Source organism: Bos indicus, chromosome X, assembly GCF_029378745.1.
Source record: "Bos indicus isolate NIAB-ARS_2022 breed Sahiwal x Tharparkar chromosome X, NIAB-ARS_B.indTharparkar_mat_pri_1.0, whole genome shotgun sequence".
NCBI classification, from domain to species: domain Eukaryota; kingdom Metazoa; phylum Chordata; class Mammalia; order Artiodactyla; family Bovidae; genus Bos; species Bos indicus.
In genome coordinates this window covers 102,599,604-102,618,019 of record NC_091789.1, presented here as the reverse complement: position 1 = coordinate 102,618,019, position 18,416 = coordinate 102,599,604, and the positions used below count along the sequence as shown (strand labels likewise).

The 18,416-nt window shown below is 44.6% G+C and overlaps 1 protein-coding gene across 1 annotated transcript in view; it reads left to right on the top strand.

Annotated features, from left to right (window-relative positions):
* Positions 1–461: 461 nt before the first annotated feature.
* MSN (moesin) overlaps positions 462–18,416 on the top strand; it is a 72,746-nt gene continuing 54,791 nt past the window's right edge. The window contains exon 1 of the mRNA XM_019955836.2: positions 462–670. Within this exon, the coding sequence (XP_019811395.1) occupies positions 659–670 (12 nt within the window). The 5' untranslated portion in view covers positions 462–658. The remainder of the gene's footprint in view (positions 671–18,416) is intronic.

The following is an 18,416-nucleotide window of genomic DNA, read 5'->3' as shown; positions in this document are numbered from 1 at the left end:
TCAGATCTCTGAGGAGTTGTTTGGGAGAGTAGTAGATTTGTGTGGCCTCAGTTGAGATCCATAGGCGGAACCACAGAAGAGTTCAGATACACGCAGGAAGAACTTTTGGAGAGTCAGAGCCATTTTGACAGGTCTTGAACTCCAATTAGTGTAAAGTTGCAGTCAGGGCTGTAAGCCTCTTTCCAGGGTGCGGCCTAGGGCCCAGCCCTACTTGGGAGGTGGGGCCGGATGGCCCGGATGCGAAGGACCAAGGTCTGTGAAGGGAGTGAGAGAGGAGGCAGGCAGGCCCGGGTGAGGGCTGGGATCCCCTACTGAGGCGCCCAGGCCCAGCCAGGCCCCCAAGTAGCTGGTGTGGCTGGGCAGGGCTGGTCTGGGCGGGGCGAGGCTGGCGGTCGGCTAGAAGGCGGGCGCGAGGGCGGGGAGCGGCGCGGAAGCCCGGCCACATAAAGGAGCGGGCGGTACGACGGGGGCGGCTCTTTCCTGGGTGGGGTTTGTGAAGTCGTGGCCCGTTAGCAGGAAGCCGAGCAGTCGTCCCGACGCTAGAGAGAGACCCAATCCGAGCCCCCAGTCCCCGGAGTCAGCCGTGTGTACTGCGTGCTCAGCGCCGTCCGACAGCTCCCGGCCAAACTTCGCCAACTCTGCTGCCTTTGTCGCCACCATGCCCAAGACGGTGAGTGTCTGGGGTGGGCGCTGCCGGCCTTGGGGGCTCTTGCTGACCCTCGTAGCGCTTCGCGGATGGCCGGGGGCTTGGCCAGCCACGCGTCGGGTCGCGCCGCCGCGCCCTCGGCGGAGGCCTGGAGCAGGGAAGGTTAGGGGCGGAGTCCGGCTCTGGTGCGTCCTCGAGTGTAGAGGGGTCCCGGGGTAGAAGTGTGGGCCGGGCGGGGCAGGCCTCTTTCTCAGATTCTAGTTCCTTGTGTCTGGAATGCCACAGTAGGGAAGGTTTCCTTAAGGGCCCAAGGTCTCTTTTTACCCACGATGGGCCCTGGGCGCAGGGGAGAGAATTCTGATCCAGAGGAAAACAGTTACCTCAGTCCAGGAATTGGCGCTTTTATGGGGCCAGGCTGCCTCAGACCAGGATGGGCCATGGGAACCGAGAAGCAAGTAGGAGGGTGGGAGCTGCTCAGGGCGGATCCCGCACCCCCTACTCACCTTTCCCACAGCCTCCCCAGACAGCTTCAGCTGTTTCCCACTAGAAGAGGAGAGTTGTGGATGGACTCATCGAGGCCACTTACTCTTGCCCAGGAGCGCTAACAATTCACTAGACACCAGTCTGAAGGGAGGGAAGAAGACTTTGAGAAGAAGACTGGTTTTTTCCTTCTCTTCACTTGCCAAATCCCTGCCTTTCCCATTACTCACGGGCTATTTCCTCCTGTCTACTCCAGACTGTTCTGTGAGGTGTGGACTCTTCTGTGGGGCCACACCTTTCTAGAGTGGTGGTAGCTTCTAGGATCTGGTCTCCACCCCACTGTTTTGAGAAGAGAAGACGCCTCCTGGGAGTGGGGCCTAGGGGGGCCGGATGCCCAGGAGGGAGGGGGGAGGGATGTGCCTGAATAATGAGCCCTGCTTGCTTTTGTGCAAGTCATGCCAAATGGCTGCTGAGGCCCTTCCCTTGCTCTGGAAGGCTGGGTGACCACCCTGGCTTGAGTCCCTTAGGCCAAGCAGCTTGTTGCACTGGCTTAGGCTACGCAGTTCTGCCGGACCCTTCTTCTGAGGACAGCCTGAGCCTTGTAGAACTGAGATAGTGACTAGCAGTGGTGGGAAGGACTGAGGGTCCCTAAAAGAAAGGGGTGGGGGACAGTACTTTGGGTGTGTGCTGAGCTTTGGTTGCCACGTTGCTGTGTTCCAGCCTTACTGCCAAGTGATTCTTTCCTTTCCAGAACCCTGTCCTTCAGAAACAGCAAGTTTTCAACAAGTGTATACTCCCACCATCTTCATCTTTTCATTGCTCATGGTTTTATGACATGGGGCTTTTCCACACACTCCCCACCCCCATACCACATACACACAAAGTGAGAGAGAATGGTTTTGAAAAAAGAGGGAGTGGGGGAAAAGTCTCTGCTTTACAGAGGATCATAAAAATCCTTCCAGGACCCTCTCTTTGATTTTATCTCTGTGGTTGACTCCTTGGCTCTTCTTCAGATGTGTCTTTGCCTAAATAGGCATGTGGATCTCTGGGAATTGACTGTGCCCTGCAACACATGTGGCATCTCTCATCCTCAGTTCTGAAATATCTCTTATTTAAATACAACTTTAATGTGCCTGGAAATGATTTCAAAGTTATCTAAACCACCATATCTCAGTGAAAAGTGACAAGGAAGACAGCATGGTGATCTTCCTGTTGTGGAGAGAGATTGGAGTATGAGCTGTTGGACGTCAGGCCTAGGGTAGTGAAAGTATTTTTATGCAGACTGACTGAAACTTGAATCATGCTGGAAGGAGAGGGCTACATTTTGATAGACTGGAAGCTTTAGAGAATTTCCCATGCTTTTTGCTTCAAAGAAAGGTTAACTTAGGAGAAACAACTGTATTATGCCTGTTAAGACCATAGAATCTTAACCTGAAAAGGGATCTCACACACTATCTAGTAGATCTCTCTCCCTCTCTCTCTCTCTCTCTCTCTTTTAACTAATGAGGATATTTAGGCCTAACAGGAAAGGACCTACCACCTAAGGGCACATGATGACAGAATCAAGATTGGGGTCCATGCTTCTTGATGCTCATCCCATTGACCTTCTATTCTCACTCACTGAAGTATTATTGAAGTTGAGCCCCTTCTTTTGCTCAAAGCAAATTGACCTTTATTTTCAGGTCTTTCTGGTCCTTAGATAAAAGGAAGTGGATGATTTGGGCAGAGTAACTAATGTTGTTATTTGTGTGGTCTCCTGGTGAGAGTTCCAGGTGTCACCAGGTGCCTCCTGTTACTTTTCCCATTCCTTATCCCGCTGTTGAGGTATCCAGGGGCACACTTCTAGTTCACTGCATACCAGCTAGTAACTTTAATGAAGGGAGAAAATTCCTTATTTCCCATTCCTTCTTCACTAGCGTGTGTTTGTGCATACTCGGTCACTAAGTCATGTCCGACTCTTTGCAACCCCATGGACTGTAGCCTGCCAGACTCCTCTGTCCATGGAATTTTTCAGGCAAGAATACTGGAGTAGGTTGCCATTTCCTCCTCTAGGGGATATTTCCAACCCAGAGATCAAACCCACATCTCCTCCGTCTCCCTCATTGGCAGGAAGATTCCTTTACCACTGAGCCATCTGGGAAGCCTATTTCACTAGTGTGCTTTAGGCTACTTCTGGAGCATGACAGATAAGGACGATAGTGGAAAAATCAATTCATTCATTCATATGAACCATGTCTACAGTCTGTCCAGGCTTGGTTTCACTTTTACAGCCCATTTTCTCCCTTAGTCACCTATCTCCCTTTAAATCTGTTAAAACATGCCTTTCTGCATCCCTGCCCCCAACCACCTCTTGTATTCTGTGCCTCTACTTGCCAGTTTCCTGAGTCTACTTTAAGTAACCAGAATACAGAAGCTTATTAACTGCCATCTATACTTTGATGATGATAAGACAGTTGTTAAAAAAAAAAAAAAGTTTTCTCCCCTCTACCCTCTTTAACTTTTTTTTAGATCACAAAGTCTTTGGGACTCTGTATTCCCTAAAAAGTGAATGTTTTGAATTTTCAGGGTGTTCCTGAGTTTTTGGTTTATTGTTCTCATGGCAAAAGTGAGACCCATAATGACCTAGAATGATGCAGTAAGTCAGTAGAGAGGATAAGATTTAAATCTGTGACTTAGTTACAGGATCATTTCTTGGTAAAACCTCTTCAGTTTGTTGAGTTTTTAGCTCTAACTCAAGGGAAAGGTGATCAAATGGTCATTGATGGGACCATCCATATGAGCAAATGTAAAGAACCCAGTTCCTTAAAGTATTTGAGGGCTTCAGGGTCTGCATTCAGCTAAATTTTAACAGGGGCATGTGGACTGTTTATTCTGCCATTCCTGGCATTGCTTGAGCCACTCGAGTGGCACTAAAGTGGTACTTGGTGAATAGAAGGCAGAATATCAGTCTTTTAACCCTTGAATCAGCCCTGCCCGTAGACTTCAGGGGTGGACAAGGGATCAGGAATGGAGGTTGTGTGAGAGATTGGCTTTTTGGATCCTGCATCTATCTTTCCACTTGGTTCTCCAGTTCACTTAGCCCTCTGTGAAAGTTTAGATGGTAGAGCAGAAACCATCTTGGAGATTTCCTTTAGGATTTTTCTTCAATAGCTCTCTGGGCAGAGATGGGCTAGTGGGGCAGGAGAGCCCTTGTGGGACCCTCAAAGGTACCAGCTAATCTATATCCTATCATCTTAGGCTTGGGGAAGGGAAGGCTGCTCTGTGAGTAGGTGACAGATGGTATGGATCATAGGTCTACTAACTCTTCATTATTATCTAGCTGACTATAACAGTAGTTTGTTTTAAGGGTGTTCTCACTTTTCTCTTTCTCCTCTCAGGAGATTGCTGTACTGAATGATAGAGCTGGAAGGGACATTTAGAGGTCATTTGTTCTATTTCTCTGACTCCAATTCCAATTCTCTCTGGATAGGCTCAGTTGACAGCTAGATTTACTCTGAAATTATTCTAACAGTGTTACTTGGCAACAGTATATCTAGGTCCCTTTGTGTCTTCTGGGAGTCCCCCTCACTGGAATTACAAGACTTAAGGTCCTTAGAAGGGAGAATATCTGGCTACCCACACTACTCGGATTGGGTCTTTCCTGTTTAAGCTGGTGACAATTGGCATCATTACAGATTGGGAGCAGTCTGTTTCTGATATTTCAAAGATAGAACTGAGTTTATCATGTGTATCTTTCCCAACTCAGGATATTTTCTCCCTGCTACCTCACTCTATTCTTCTGCCCCCAAAGAAAAAACGGTATAAAGGTAGTTTCTTTTGGGTGCAGTCTGTTGGTCAAGTAAAAGAGGTAGTCTTATTATGATTGACTGGTTTTGCTGTTCATCCTTCCTCCTATTTCATACTTGATAGAGCTGAAAAAGTTTTCAGTTCCAGGTTCTGATTTGTGTTATAGGAGCAGTCACTTGGGGGGTTAGCTTAGGATTGCATTAATTTGGAAGGTGAGTGTTGGGAAATGGCAGGTAACACTGACTTGATAGTTTTCCTTCTTCTTCCATGTAAGAAGGACATATTCCCTGACCTTAGTTAAGTGATCCAAATGAAGTGGGCCTTTATGCAGGTTCTTTCTTCAGGCCCTCAGTCTCCAACTTGTCATAAGAGAACTGTACTAGTAATAGATACACTCTAGGGATGCTAAAGCTGAAACTCCAATATTTGGCCACCTCATGGGAAGAGTTGACTCACTGGAAAAGACCCTGATGCTGGGAGGGATTGGGGGCAGGAGGAGAAGGGGACGACAGAGGATGAGATGGCTGGATGGCATTACCGACTCGATGGACATGAGTTTGAGTGAACTCCGGGAGTTGGTGATGGACAGGGAGGCCTGGCGTGCCGCAATTCATGGGGTCGCAAAGAGTTGGACACGACTGAGCAACTGAACTGAACTGAACTGAGGGACCCTTCTAGTATTGATGCTCTTTTATAAGTTGAGAAATTTTTTTGGATATTGTCACTTATTATAGAGAAATATTTATCATAAATTAAGTAACTCCCTCAGTTTGATCTTATTTTCTTTTTGTAAGTACATCTGTCCATGGAATTCTCCAGGCAAGAACACTGGAGTGGGTAGCCATTCCCTTCTCCCGGGGATCTTTCTGATCCAGGAATTGAACCCAGGTCTCCTACATTGCAGACAGATTCTTTACCACCTGAACCACCAAGGAAGCCCCTACTGATGCTCTTGAAAGCCTTGATGGTACAGCCCTCAGGCCTCCCATTTTTGTGTCTTCTTCCTTCAGACATTCTTTCCTTAAAATTTGAGTGCCTTCTTTGTACCAGGAAGTGTGCTAGGCTATGCTGAGAATACAGTTGAAGAGCAGTTGCTAAAAGGTATTTTCTTGTCCCCTTACACCTCTGGAGTGTTTTTTCTTCCTGGGTACTGGGTTCAGAATAGAGAGCTTCTAGCATTGGAGTTGGTTTGTCTCATTAGTAGCTCTGACATGAACACTGGCATGAGTGTTCTGGGCCATTTCTTCTTGATTCTATGGAGGGGAAAGGGCTATATCTATGTAGGGAACAAGAAAGAAACCAACTGAGAGTATATTGTAAAGATTGTGGTTGACCTAGGAGCCTCAAACACCGAAAACTTGATGGATTTCCCCTCTTTTCTTCTCACTGCCTGCCTGAAGCATAGCTCCTCCCTGCCTGTCTCCTGCCCTGCGCCCACACCCCCAGTTCTGCTGAGAGGCTAGGAAGCTACTGAGTTATGTTTCAAGTTTACTTTAACCTCAAGTGTGGTGGTTAGATATTCTGGTAGACAGTGAGGAGGTAGTGGGCATAAACCAACCTCTTAAGGTATCTACCACCAGTGCACTGAGGGCTGGCTATTGTGGGGTACAGCATTTCAAATGCATCTGTACTTAGGATGACCCAGAGCTTCCTTAGCCTTAAGTTGTTTCCCTTTTAGCTGATTGTTCTGAGTGGTCTGGGTTTCTCACAGAAGTGTTTTGAATCACAGAGTAAATGAGCTGGCCTTGAAACTTTTTAGTTTAAGTTTAGTTTATATTTTATTTTATTTTTTTTAATTTAGACAATGTTTCATTTTTATTTTTATTTTATTTATTTTTTTCTTTTTTTAATTTAATTTTATTTTTTAACTTTACAATATTGTATTGGTTTTGCCATATATCAACATGAATCCGCCACAGGTATACATGTGTTCACCAAAGCCCAGGAAAGAGAAGTGATTTGAATGAATTGATGATAGAGCTGTGGACTAAAATTCAACTTGTCTGACTCCAGATAGGTGGGAAATAATAAATGTCTGCCTTTTAAATGGAACTCACTGCAAGATATTCAGCATTTTCTTCTTTTGTGCTATGGGTGACCAGAGACTGGACTGTAGTGTTAAAATGGTCCTGAGAGCAAGTCCTTCTGTGTATGTAGTGCTTATCTCAAAGGTTACTTTGTTTGGAGATAATCCAGATGGTTCAGGCTCTGACCTTGCTTTTGGGATTCTTTGTAGCACTTCCCAGGAAGGTAAGTGTTTTGCTTTGACTGTGAAGCATGGTAGAAAGTAGATATGTGCACAGAAAGGAGGTAAGGAGAGGAGACTAGCTATGTTTTCCTGCTTGCAACTAGGCTTCACTGTCGTAAGAGTCTTTATTGCTGCTGCTGCTGCTAAGTCGTTTTAGTCGTGTCCGATTCTGTGCAACCCCATAGATGGCAGCCCACCAGGCTCCCCTGTACCTGGGATTCTCCAGGCAAGAACACTGGAGTGGCTTGCCATTTCCTTCTCCAATGCGTGAAAGTGAAAAGTGAAAGTGAAGTCGCTCAGTCGTGTCTGACTCTTAGCTACCCCATGGACTGCAGCCTACCAGGCTCCTCCATCCATGGGATTTTCCAGGCAAGAGTACTGGAATGAGGTGCCATTGCCTTTTGTTCAGGGTCACATGAAGTTTGTAACAGTATTGAAAGGAGAACTTGACTTTCCTGATTCCCAAGTTAGTGGTGTCTCACTGGACTTGCCTGACTTGAAAGGATGATGACTCTTTTTACTCATGGGACACCAACATCCAGAGAATTGGCTCTGTGGTGATTACATTAACAGTATGACCACAATGCCACAATGGAGTTCCCCTAAATAGCTTCTGCTGCAGCAGGTTTCAGTCAGTGGGTGACTCAGTTCTTCTGGGGCCTCAGAATGACTTTTTCCTCTTCCTGCCTGCCCCTCACCCAAATTCCCCGCTTTCTCTTTGCCATTTAAAATTTTGATCTCTGACCTCTTTGTATTCTCAGTGGTCCAGCTTGACATGTTCCTTGAGTTAGGAGAATATTATGGTACTTTCTTTCACTTTGGTGACAATATTTGAATACAAACTGGAGTCTCCTGACCTCAACTCTCACTACTTATCTCTAGGTTTTGTAGGCCAGACCCAATGAAGGTGCAGGCGTGCTCAGTCATGTCCAACTCTTTGCGACCCTGTGGACTGTAGCCTGCCAAGCTCCTCTGTCCATGGTATTTTCCAGGCAAGAATACTAAAATGAGTTTCCATTTCCTACTCCAGGAGATCTTCCTGACCTAGGGATCAAACCCCTGTCTCTTGCATCTCCTAAATTGGCAGGCAAATTCTTTACTGCTGCACCACTAGGAAGCCCCCCAGTGAAGGTAGCTAGCCAAAAAAGGACTTTTCAGGCCTTTATAGAAAGGGGAATATAGAGTATTGGTGAAAAACATAAACTCTGGAACCAAATTGCTTGGATTCAGATCCCAGCTCTGTGACCAACTGTTAATAGTTTTGTAGCCTTGGGCAAGTTGCTTAACTTCTGTGCTTCATTTTCCTCAACTGTAAAGTTGAAGATACCTATCGGATAGGGTTGTTTAAGGATTAAATGGGGTAAGTTTCTATAAAGAGCTTAGAACTGTGGCCAGTATCTAATCAGTGCTATGCAAATGTTATTATTATTCATGGAACTAACCCTCTGCTGGGCTTCCCTCGTGGCTCAGAGGTTAAAGCGTCTGCCTGGAATGCGGGAGACCTGGGTTCGATCCCTGGGTTGGGAAGATCCCCTGGAGAAGGAAATGGCAACCCACTCCAGTACTCTTGCCTGGAGAATCCCATGGAGGGAGGGGCCTGGTAGGCTACAGTCCACAGGGTCACAAAGAGTCGGACACGACTGAGCGACTTTCACTTTAGATCTATTTACATGGAGATTTAGGGCGAACTCACTAAAACACAGTTTGAAAAAATGTATACATGGCATTTTCTATAGATTTTGAGAAGGGAGTTTATTGGGACATAAACAGGGCCTTGAAGGGTGTATACCCTCGAGGGCAATGGCTGTTCTGAGGGGGACAGTGACAGTTTCCATATGTGGGTGTAAACCAAGTGGCCCTAGGCCACACTGTTCTCTTAAAAATGAGTTTGCCTGAAACGAAGGAAGGCTTGATGTGCTGAAGTGAGGGGAGGATTCCCTTGTGTTGCGATTGTGGTAGATTGAAAAGTGACCAAGCCTGATAGGTATGCCTGATAGATATGTCATTTTCTGGTGAGGACTCAGCTGTACTATCTGGGCCTTTAAACTTGGAGAAAGGATCTTTTGGGTGACTTTCAAAAAATAGCTCTTTGTCTGTGCCTGATGATAGAAGCATATTGGATGCTCCTATCAGTGGGCTTGTTGTGGTATAAGGTTAGTGACATAGTTCCTAGGCCAGTGGTATGGTGACCTACCACTGTGTTAGCTTAGTAGTATTGTTTTGCCAGGTAGCTACTATGATTGGTGACTTCAAAGGTTGAAGTTTCTTTCTGTGCTTGGTGACCCTTCTACTTTGTAGGAATTTGATAGATACTTTGTATGGCCAGGATATCAATCAGAGTCTAATGAGTGAAAAATTGAGGTGTGGACATTTGATCGTATGTAACAATAACAAAGTATAATCATGAGAAATCTTTTCCTGTATATTTATTTGGCAGATAGGAGGGGGAATAAGGCATACCTATCAGGCTTGGTCAGCATTTCTTTCCTATCTTTAGTCTTGGCCTCCCTTAAATACCTGGGAAAGTTTAAGGCTCATTTTCCTCCAGTGAAGTATGTATAGATAAGGTTCCTAATCTTACTGTGTTGGTGTAATCTGCCTCTTACCCCTCCCACCTCCCTGTTCTTTTTCAGAAATCTCAGCCTGAAGGTTAGATAAGTATACAAAGATGTTTTAACCTGTTGTAATCTCTGACTGGGGTTGATTAATCTGTGGTATGGAGTTGGGGGTTGGGGGTCAAAGTAATAGTCCATTTGGGTGTCATTAGTTAAGCTATACAAACCTTTGGTATTTTCAAAAGTTTTAAGTGAGCTAATCTTCTCTCCAAATATACTCACGGATATTCCTGGGAGGTTGACTAATCCACAGAAGTTCCCTTGTTGAGACCAGAAGTCATTTTTACCTTTTAATTTTTCTTTATATTGAAAGTGTCAATGATAACAGAAATATATAACTGAAATAGAGCCCTTTTCTTCAGGTTCCTTACTCTTCTTGGCACTGGGGCCATGGTGGATCTAGCATATAATTGGTGAGAACATTTGCCACTTTGCTTCAGAGTTACACTATACCTCTTTGCTGTTACTTGGAGAGGTGCTCCAGCAGGACCTGAAGAGGGCCTAGGGAAAATTTAGATTTAGTTGCCTTTCTCTCTGCCATAACCCGGGCATTTTCCTAAGGTTGGGAGTTTGCTGCCTGGCCTTAGGCCAGTTGCCAGAGGAAACCAATGACTAAAGGCTTCCTCCCTGCGACGTCAGCTTCTGGAATCTTTCCTGATGATTCCCTACAAGTCAAGTATGCCTTATTTGGCTATATTTTCCCCCCTGAAATGCCTTTGCCACCTCAACTAGTGTCTTGTTCTTTTTCGGTACAGGGAATAACTTCCTCATGTTTGTATAATGCCACCTACAAACTTTTCTTCTTGTTTAGAGCTTGTTAGAACAGGAGGTGGCCCCTTTGTTGGGGCCAGGGTGGGGACCAGTGAGAAAGGAGAGAGGAAGATGGGAGAGCTCTGGAATGACTGATTTCTCCACCTTGCTTTCTTATCTTTTCTTGTCCTCCTCACCCCTGCCTGATCACCACTCTCTAGCTTCTTACCTAGATCTCTGATAGTTTAAGAGTAGTCTTGCATGGCCTGAAAAGGCTCAGGGTGTGGGGGTAGGGGGGGGGGCAGGTTGGGCTCTCAGCATCTGAAACTACTTCTTTGCAGTAGCTAAAGCCTTCAGTTAAGTTCCGTTCACTTGCTCAGTTGTGTCTGACTCTTTGTGACCCCAGTCTGACTCTTTGTGACCCCATGGACTGCAGCACACCAGGCCTGTCTGTTCATCACCAACTCCCGGAGTTTACTCAAACTCATATCCATTGAGTCGGTGATGCCATCCAACCATCTCATCCTTTGTCGTCCCCTTTTCCTCTCACCTTCAATCTTTCCCAGTGTCAGAGTCTTTTCAGATGAGTCAGTTCTTCACATCAGGTGGCCAAAGTACTGGAGTTTCAGCTTCAGCATCAGTCCTTCCAATGAATATATGGGACTGATTTGCTTTAGGATGGACCAGGTGGATCTCCTTGGAGTCCAGGAGACTCTCAAGAGTCTTCCAACACCATAGTTCAAAAGCATCAATTTTGCTCAGCTTTCTTTATAATTTAACTCTCACATCCATACATGACTACTGGAAAAACCATAGCTTTGACTACATGGACCTTTGTTGGCAAAGTAATGTCTCTGCTTTTTAATAAGCTGTCTAGGTTGGTCATAACTTTTCTTCCAAGGAGCAAGCATCTTTTAATTTCATGGCTGCAGTCACCATCTGCAGTGATTTTGGAGCCCCCAAAAAACAAAGTCTGCCACTGTTTCCACTGTTTCCCCATCTATTTGCTATTAAGTGATGGGACTGGGTGTCATGATCTTAGTTTTCTGAATGTTGAGTTTTAAGGCAAATTTTTCACTCTCCTCTTTCAATTTAATCAAGAGGCTCTTTAGTTCTTCTTCACTTTCTGCCATAAGTGTGGTATCACCTGAATATCTGAAGTTGTTGATATTTCTCCTGGCAATCTTGATTCCAGCTTGTGCTTCATCCAGCCCAGCTTTTCTCATGATGTAGTCTGCATATAAGTTAAATAAGCAGGGTGACAATATACAGCCTTGATGTACTCCTTTTCCGATTTGGAACCAGTCTGTTGTTCCATGTCCAGTTCTAGCTGTTGCTATTTGACCTGCATATAGATTTCTCAAGATGCAAGTCAGGTGGTCTGGTATTCCCATCTCTTTAAGAATTTTCCACAGTTTGTTGTGATCCACACAGTCAAAGGGTTTGGCATAGTCAATAAAGCAGAGATAGATGTTTTTCTGGAACTTTATCACTTGTTCATTGATCCAACGGATGCTGGCAATTTGATCTCTGGCTTCCCTGCCTATTCTAAATCCAGCCTGAACATCTGGAATTTCATGTACTATTGAAATCTGGCTTGGAGAATTTTGAGCATTACTTTACTAGCATGTGAGATGAGTGCAATTGTGTGGTAGTTTGAACATTCTTTGCCATTGTCTTTCTGTGGGATTTGAATGAAAACTGACCTTTTCCAGTCCTGTGGCCACTGCTGAGTTTTCCAAATTTGCTGACATATTGAGTGCAGCGCTTTCACAGCATCATCTTTTAGGATTTGAAATAGCTCAACTGGAATTCCATCACCTCCACTAGCTTTGTTCGTAGTGGTGCTTCCTAAGGGCCACTTGACTTCACATTCCAGAATGTCTGGCTCTAGGTGAGTGATCACACCATCCAGTTGCTAAATTCTATATATGTGCCTTTTGTATGCCTAGGCTTCTCACTTGGCTTTTCTGAGTAGGCTCGGTCCAACATCCTTCTTAGTCTTATCTCCAGTCCTGAGCTGTCTCACCCCAGCTTAGAAGAGCTGAGCTTTTGACACAGCTTCAAGCACTTGTCTGTTTTTTTTTTTTTTTTTAAGGCTTTTGAGTAGAAATGGTACATTGAAAAGACTAACAGACTGAATCAGAATTTATGGTTTTTAGTCTCAATGTGTGTGACCTTGGGCAAGTCACTTTTATGGGCCTTAGTTTTCCTATCTGTAAAATGAGAACATTGGCTTTTTCTGACATTCTGGTTACTTGTGCCTAGTCTTTAAGAAGATGATAAGAAGTTCATGGAAAGAGTTTAATAGAACAAAGACTATTTGGTGAAGCTGCTTTTTCTTCTTTAGAATGGTATTGGGAATGTCATTCTCCCTGACCCTGTTCCCAGCTATCATTGTGTAAGTAGCCCTCTCTATTTCAGTGAGCTCTGCTTAAATGTATTGGATCAACCTATGACAGAGCTTGCCTTGGATATCCTGACTTGGAGAGACAACTGTTAACTGAGAGCCATGGGTGTGGGGCCTTGGAGTTCAGCCTGCAAAGTACTGCTGCTGCTAAGTTGCTTCAGTCATGTCCGACTCTGTGCTACCCCATAGATGGCAGCCCACCAGGCTCCGCCGTCCCGGGGATTCTCCAGGCAAGAATACTGGAGTGGGTTGCCATTTCCTTCTCCAAAGTACAGTAACTGGCTATTTTGGGTCCTTGGTGACTCCAAGAAGAATGGAAGACCCTTGAATTGGTCGTTCCAGTAGGGAAGGGGAAGACCAAGAAACAAACCAAAACTGAAATGCAAATGAAATTTGACTTCTTGTACTCTCTTCCCCTACAACATCCCTCTCCTTAGGATTATGAAATTGCTTTTGGCTACATCTAAAATTGCTAAGCTCCCCTTCCCCTTCTTCTGTCTGAATCATTGATGCCTTTGTTTTCCTTGGATCAGGAGAGCTAGGTGATGTAGTCTTGGTTGGAGTGAAGGGGAGAAATTTCTAGTGAGGGAGATTGCCACAAGCCTAGTGTTCAGCCTTCAACTTATCCTGCATTTTGTGAATATGGCTTCCAGTGGTCTTAGATCTGCAGATGAAAGGGGAGGGATCTCTGAATTTCCTGTGAGGGAGTGATGGGCTTATGAGGCATAAGAGGTTCACTGGAGATGGTATACCCTTGGCTGGATCTGTTTTTACCCTTCTTCCTCCTTAGTGACATTTTGTACAGTGTGTACATGCATGCTCAGTCGCTTCAGTTATGTCCGACTGTTTGTGACCCATGGACTGTTGCCCATCAGGCTCCTTTGTCTGTGGAATTCTCTAGACAAGAATACTGGAGTAGGTTGCTGTTCCCTTCTTCAGGGAATCTTCCTGACCCAGGGATCGAACCCATGCCCCCTTCATCTCCTGAATTGCAGGCAGATTCTTTACCACTGAGCCACCGGGGAAGCCCTATTTTCTACAGTACATGCTTGTAAATCAGGGATCCCTGGCTGTATCTCAGCCACCTAGGAGTTGGCCATGAACATACTCTTCAGCTGCTCTGAACCTTCTGAAGTGAGGGCAAGATAGAAGTCTTCTTTGTGTCTGTCTTCTTTCCTCTGGGAACAAGTTCCTAGGGCAGAGAAGGCTTAGTTGGGTGAAACTGGACAATACTTTTGGGTGGAAGATTCTTCCCCAGCATTAAGCTGGAATGGCCTCTGGCCCATGCAGGAGGTTGCTGCTTGGAGCAGCCACCTTGCTCACAGCCTTTCCTTCTTAGGAGCCTTCCATGTGTTAAGGATTCCAGTTGCAGGTGGTATATTAGAAACACTGTTGGTGAGGGAGAGAAAGAAAGCTGATATAGGAGAGAGATGGGGAGAAGGAAAGAGGAACCAGATAGAAGAAGAGTGTTTATTTTTATACTTCCTGTTTTTATAAAACCCAACATGGCATATGACAGAGTTTAGCAAATAGAGGGAGACATCTTCCATAAATCCACCATTTTAACATAGCAATTATTATTTATGTGTGTGTCTCATCACATCTCACATATGTACCTTAGTTTTCCATGGTATAATCATATTGTACATAAAAAAAATCACTGAAAGCTTAGGTAAATGCACTTTAGTTTTTAAAAATGAGCATTTTTAATACCTTTACAAAATTTCATCCAATGACTATATCACAGTGTACTAACCGTTCCCCTTTTGGTGGGCTTTAAAATTACTCCCAGCATTTGCCAGTATTTATATCACTGCAGTGAACGTGAATAAGAGAAAATCTAAAACCCTTAGTGTGGTATATATGGAGAGCCCTTTGATACCTGGCTACATCATAGCTCTGTCTCTAAACTCAAGTCCCACTTGTCCCCACATGTACACTAACTATGCTGTAGCTTTGTGGGATCATTTCCCCAAGTAAGCCATACCTCTTATATCTTTCACCTTTAGCATATGTTTTTTCTTTCAACTTGAAATGTCAGGTGTATCTTCCTCACCTCCACCTACTCTGACACCTCCACTGGATGCTTTAATACTCCCTGTAGTATTAGTTGCAGTGTCTTCTGTGTGCCCACTGTACTTTGTAAGAATTTCTGTTATGATACTTACCATGTGGTATTGCAGCCATCTGGGCTCCCATTCTTTCTCCTTTAGCAAAATGGTAGATTTGAAAGTTTCTAACTCTTCTTGCCTCAAGAAGGGGCTGTTGTTCAGGTAGAGATGGTTAGGGATGGGCAGGCCTTTGGAGAGCACATGGTCAGTGACAGACATGGAGAAGGGTAATATATGCAGCAATAATATATACAAGGGATCCAATGTTGGATGAGCACCTGGTAGGACATACTCTAGGCACCAGTAATAGAGAAAATACACCTTGGAGAAGGATAGGGTACATTAGCACCTTTAGGGAAGAGAGGCCTGAGAGAGAGTCTGTCTGACCTTGATCCACCAGTGCAAACTTCTCAAACCACTCCAATTCTCAGTTTCCCATCTGTAAAATGGAAAGAGTAATAGCACTCTACTCCTTAGGGTTATGGGTGAATATTCAGGCACTAATGCATCTGGAGGTGCTCTGTGAAGTATGGGGCATAGGAGAGGAAGAGTAGAGCTAGGGCACCCCATAATTTTTGTTCCAGTTGGCCTCTGTGTAAGTTCTCTCTGTGTAGTTATTCACAAGATTCTGAGCCCATAATGTCAGGTGCTATAATTTCCCTGAGCAAGCATTCCCGTAGGTGCCCCACAACCTGATGCTTTTAGTGGGATATATGTAGGGAAGTCCCATCTCCCCACTTACCTGGGCAACATGGCTCCAATTGGCCCCAGCACAACCCTACTCAAAAATGGCCACAAGTGGCCGGGGAGGGAGGTACCATCTTCTCTTCAGCAACAAATGAGTGGTACTAGAGTAGAGGGTTTTCTAACATCTCTTCAGCTGGAGGTGTAAGTATTTATAGAAGCTATAGTAAAACTGGTCATCTTTCAGGACTTCTGGCCTCAAATCAGCCAAATACTGTTAGAAGGACAGAACTCATGTCTTTATATGCTCCTCAGAGGCCTTCCCATCCCACCTGTCTTGTGCAAACAGTTCGTGGAAAGCTTTAAGGTCTTTGGATAGAGATTCTCCTCCACCTAGTGTGGTTTTTGTTTTTTCCACATACTACCCATGGCTCCTTCCTGCTGTCCTGGCCATCTGAAAACCCTGAATCCACCACAGAATTGTATGCTTTATAAAGGAAGCAAATTACCTGAACCTATGGAAGATCTGCTGGTCAACTATAAAACACAACAAGGGGAAGAGACTTGCTCAAGATCATGCAGTGAGTCAGGGGCAGAAGCCAGTCTTTAAGCCAAGACTCTCAGGAGTGTATTCTTTTCATTCTATCAGCTTGTTGTTGTTAAGTTGTTAAGTTGAATCTGACTCTTTGTGACCCCACGAACTGCAGCATGCCCAGTTTCCCTGTCCTTCACTATCTCCTGCAGTTTGCTTAAATTCATGTCCATTGAGTCGGTGATGCCATTCAACCACCTCATCCTCTGCCTCCCCCTTCTATCAGCTTAGCTCACTAATAATTTGTTCAATAAATACATTAATAGCTACTATTGTCAAATTGGAATTGTCTTGCACAGACTCCTTTGTTTATGTCTACTACAAAGCCAAACAACAGTTTCAGGGGCCCACTGGAAATTACCCAATGTGAACCTAGCTGGGCCCTGGCAGAATGGAGGTAAATAGTGCCAAGAAATGGGGAGGAATTTTTCCCTTTTGTGTACCTTGAAGAACCTGTTTACCTGTGAGTGGCTAGTTTGTTCATAACTAATTTCCATTCCCTTTTGCCATGTCTTCACACAATACAGTAGTGTTCACACCAAGGCAGAATATTTAAATCAAAGTTTTTAGTGGAGTCTAACAGGTAGCTATGTAAGCATTTTTATATGTCTTTGTGAAGCAACCCAGAATTTGGCCCTGGAGTATCAGGAATTACCCAGCTTTTTAAATTTTTTTACTTTTTTGTATGTGTACTGCTCATGACAACACCCTTATGGCAGAAGTCCAAGAGGAACTAAAGAGCTTCTTGATGAAAGTGAAAGAGGAGAGTGAAAAAGCTGGATTAAAACTCAACATTCAAAAAACTAAGATCATGGCATCTGGCCCCATCACTTCATTTCAAATAGATAGGGAAACAATGGAAACAGTGACAGACTTTATTTTCTTGGCATCCAAAATCACTGCAGATGGTAACTGCAGCCATGAAATTAAAAGATGCTTGCTTCTTGGAAGAAAAGCTATGACAAACATAGATAGCATATTAAAAAGCAGAGACATTACTTTGCCAGCAATGGTCCATATGGTCAAAGCTATGGTTTTTCCAGTAGTCATGTATGGATGTGAGAGTTGGACCATAAAGAAGGCTGAGTGCCAAAGAATTGATGCTTTTGAACTGTGGTGTTGGAGAAGACTCTTGAGCGTCCCTTGGACTACAAGGAGATCAAACCAGTCAATCCTAAAGGAAATCAATCCTGAATATTCTTCTGAAGGACTGATGCTGAAGCTGAAGCTCTAGTACTTTGGCCACCTGATGAAAGTGGTGGCCACTCTCACTCAGGAAAGAGCTGACTCATTAGAAAAGACCCTGATTCTGGGAAAGATTGAAAGCAGGAGAAGTGGACGACAGAGGGCAAGATGATTGGATGGCATCACTGACTCGATGGACATGAGTTTGAGCAAGCTCTGGGAGATGATGAAGGACAGGGAAACCTGGTGTGCTGTAGTCCATGGGCTCGCAAAGAGTTGGACACGACTGAGCAACTGAACAACAACAACTGCTCATTGTGGCATGGCCAGCAGGCAGGACTGCATTGGGTAATCTTATCATGAGAAGTTTGTGATCCTGAGGTTTAAGGATTGAGTTGGTTTTTCTGCTAAGAGATGGATAGGGCCAGACATAGTGCTGGGAGGACAGCAGGGAAATCCTATAGATCATCATGTTGGGGTACCCAGCAGCTGTATTCTGCTGTTGTTCCTGTTATCACCACTACTGCTACCATCATCCAGGCTGCCTTAGGTCCTAGACTGCCCATCTTTTCAGATTTGATAAAGGTAGGCTTTTCTGTTTTAGTAAAAGTAGGCTAATTTGAGGAGCAATAGGAGATACTTTTTCTCCCACACATTCCCTGAAAGAGAAGTATGGCCAGCATTTGAGAGATATAGGAGTAGACCTACTAGATAGGATTGGGTGGCCTAAAATAGCAAGAGCCTTTGAGGATCATCTGGTCTTTAAAGGACTTTTTCCATCTGTTCTTATAGTGCTGAGCTGGACACTGTATGAAGAATATTAACAGATACAATCTGTGCTTTTTGGTAGGGCAGACAAATAAAATCGGACTTTATTTTACAATTTTTGATTTGTTTTTTCATTATGAA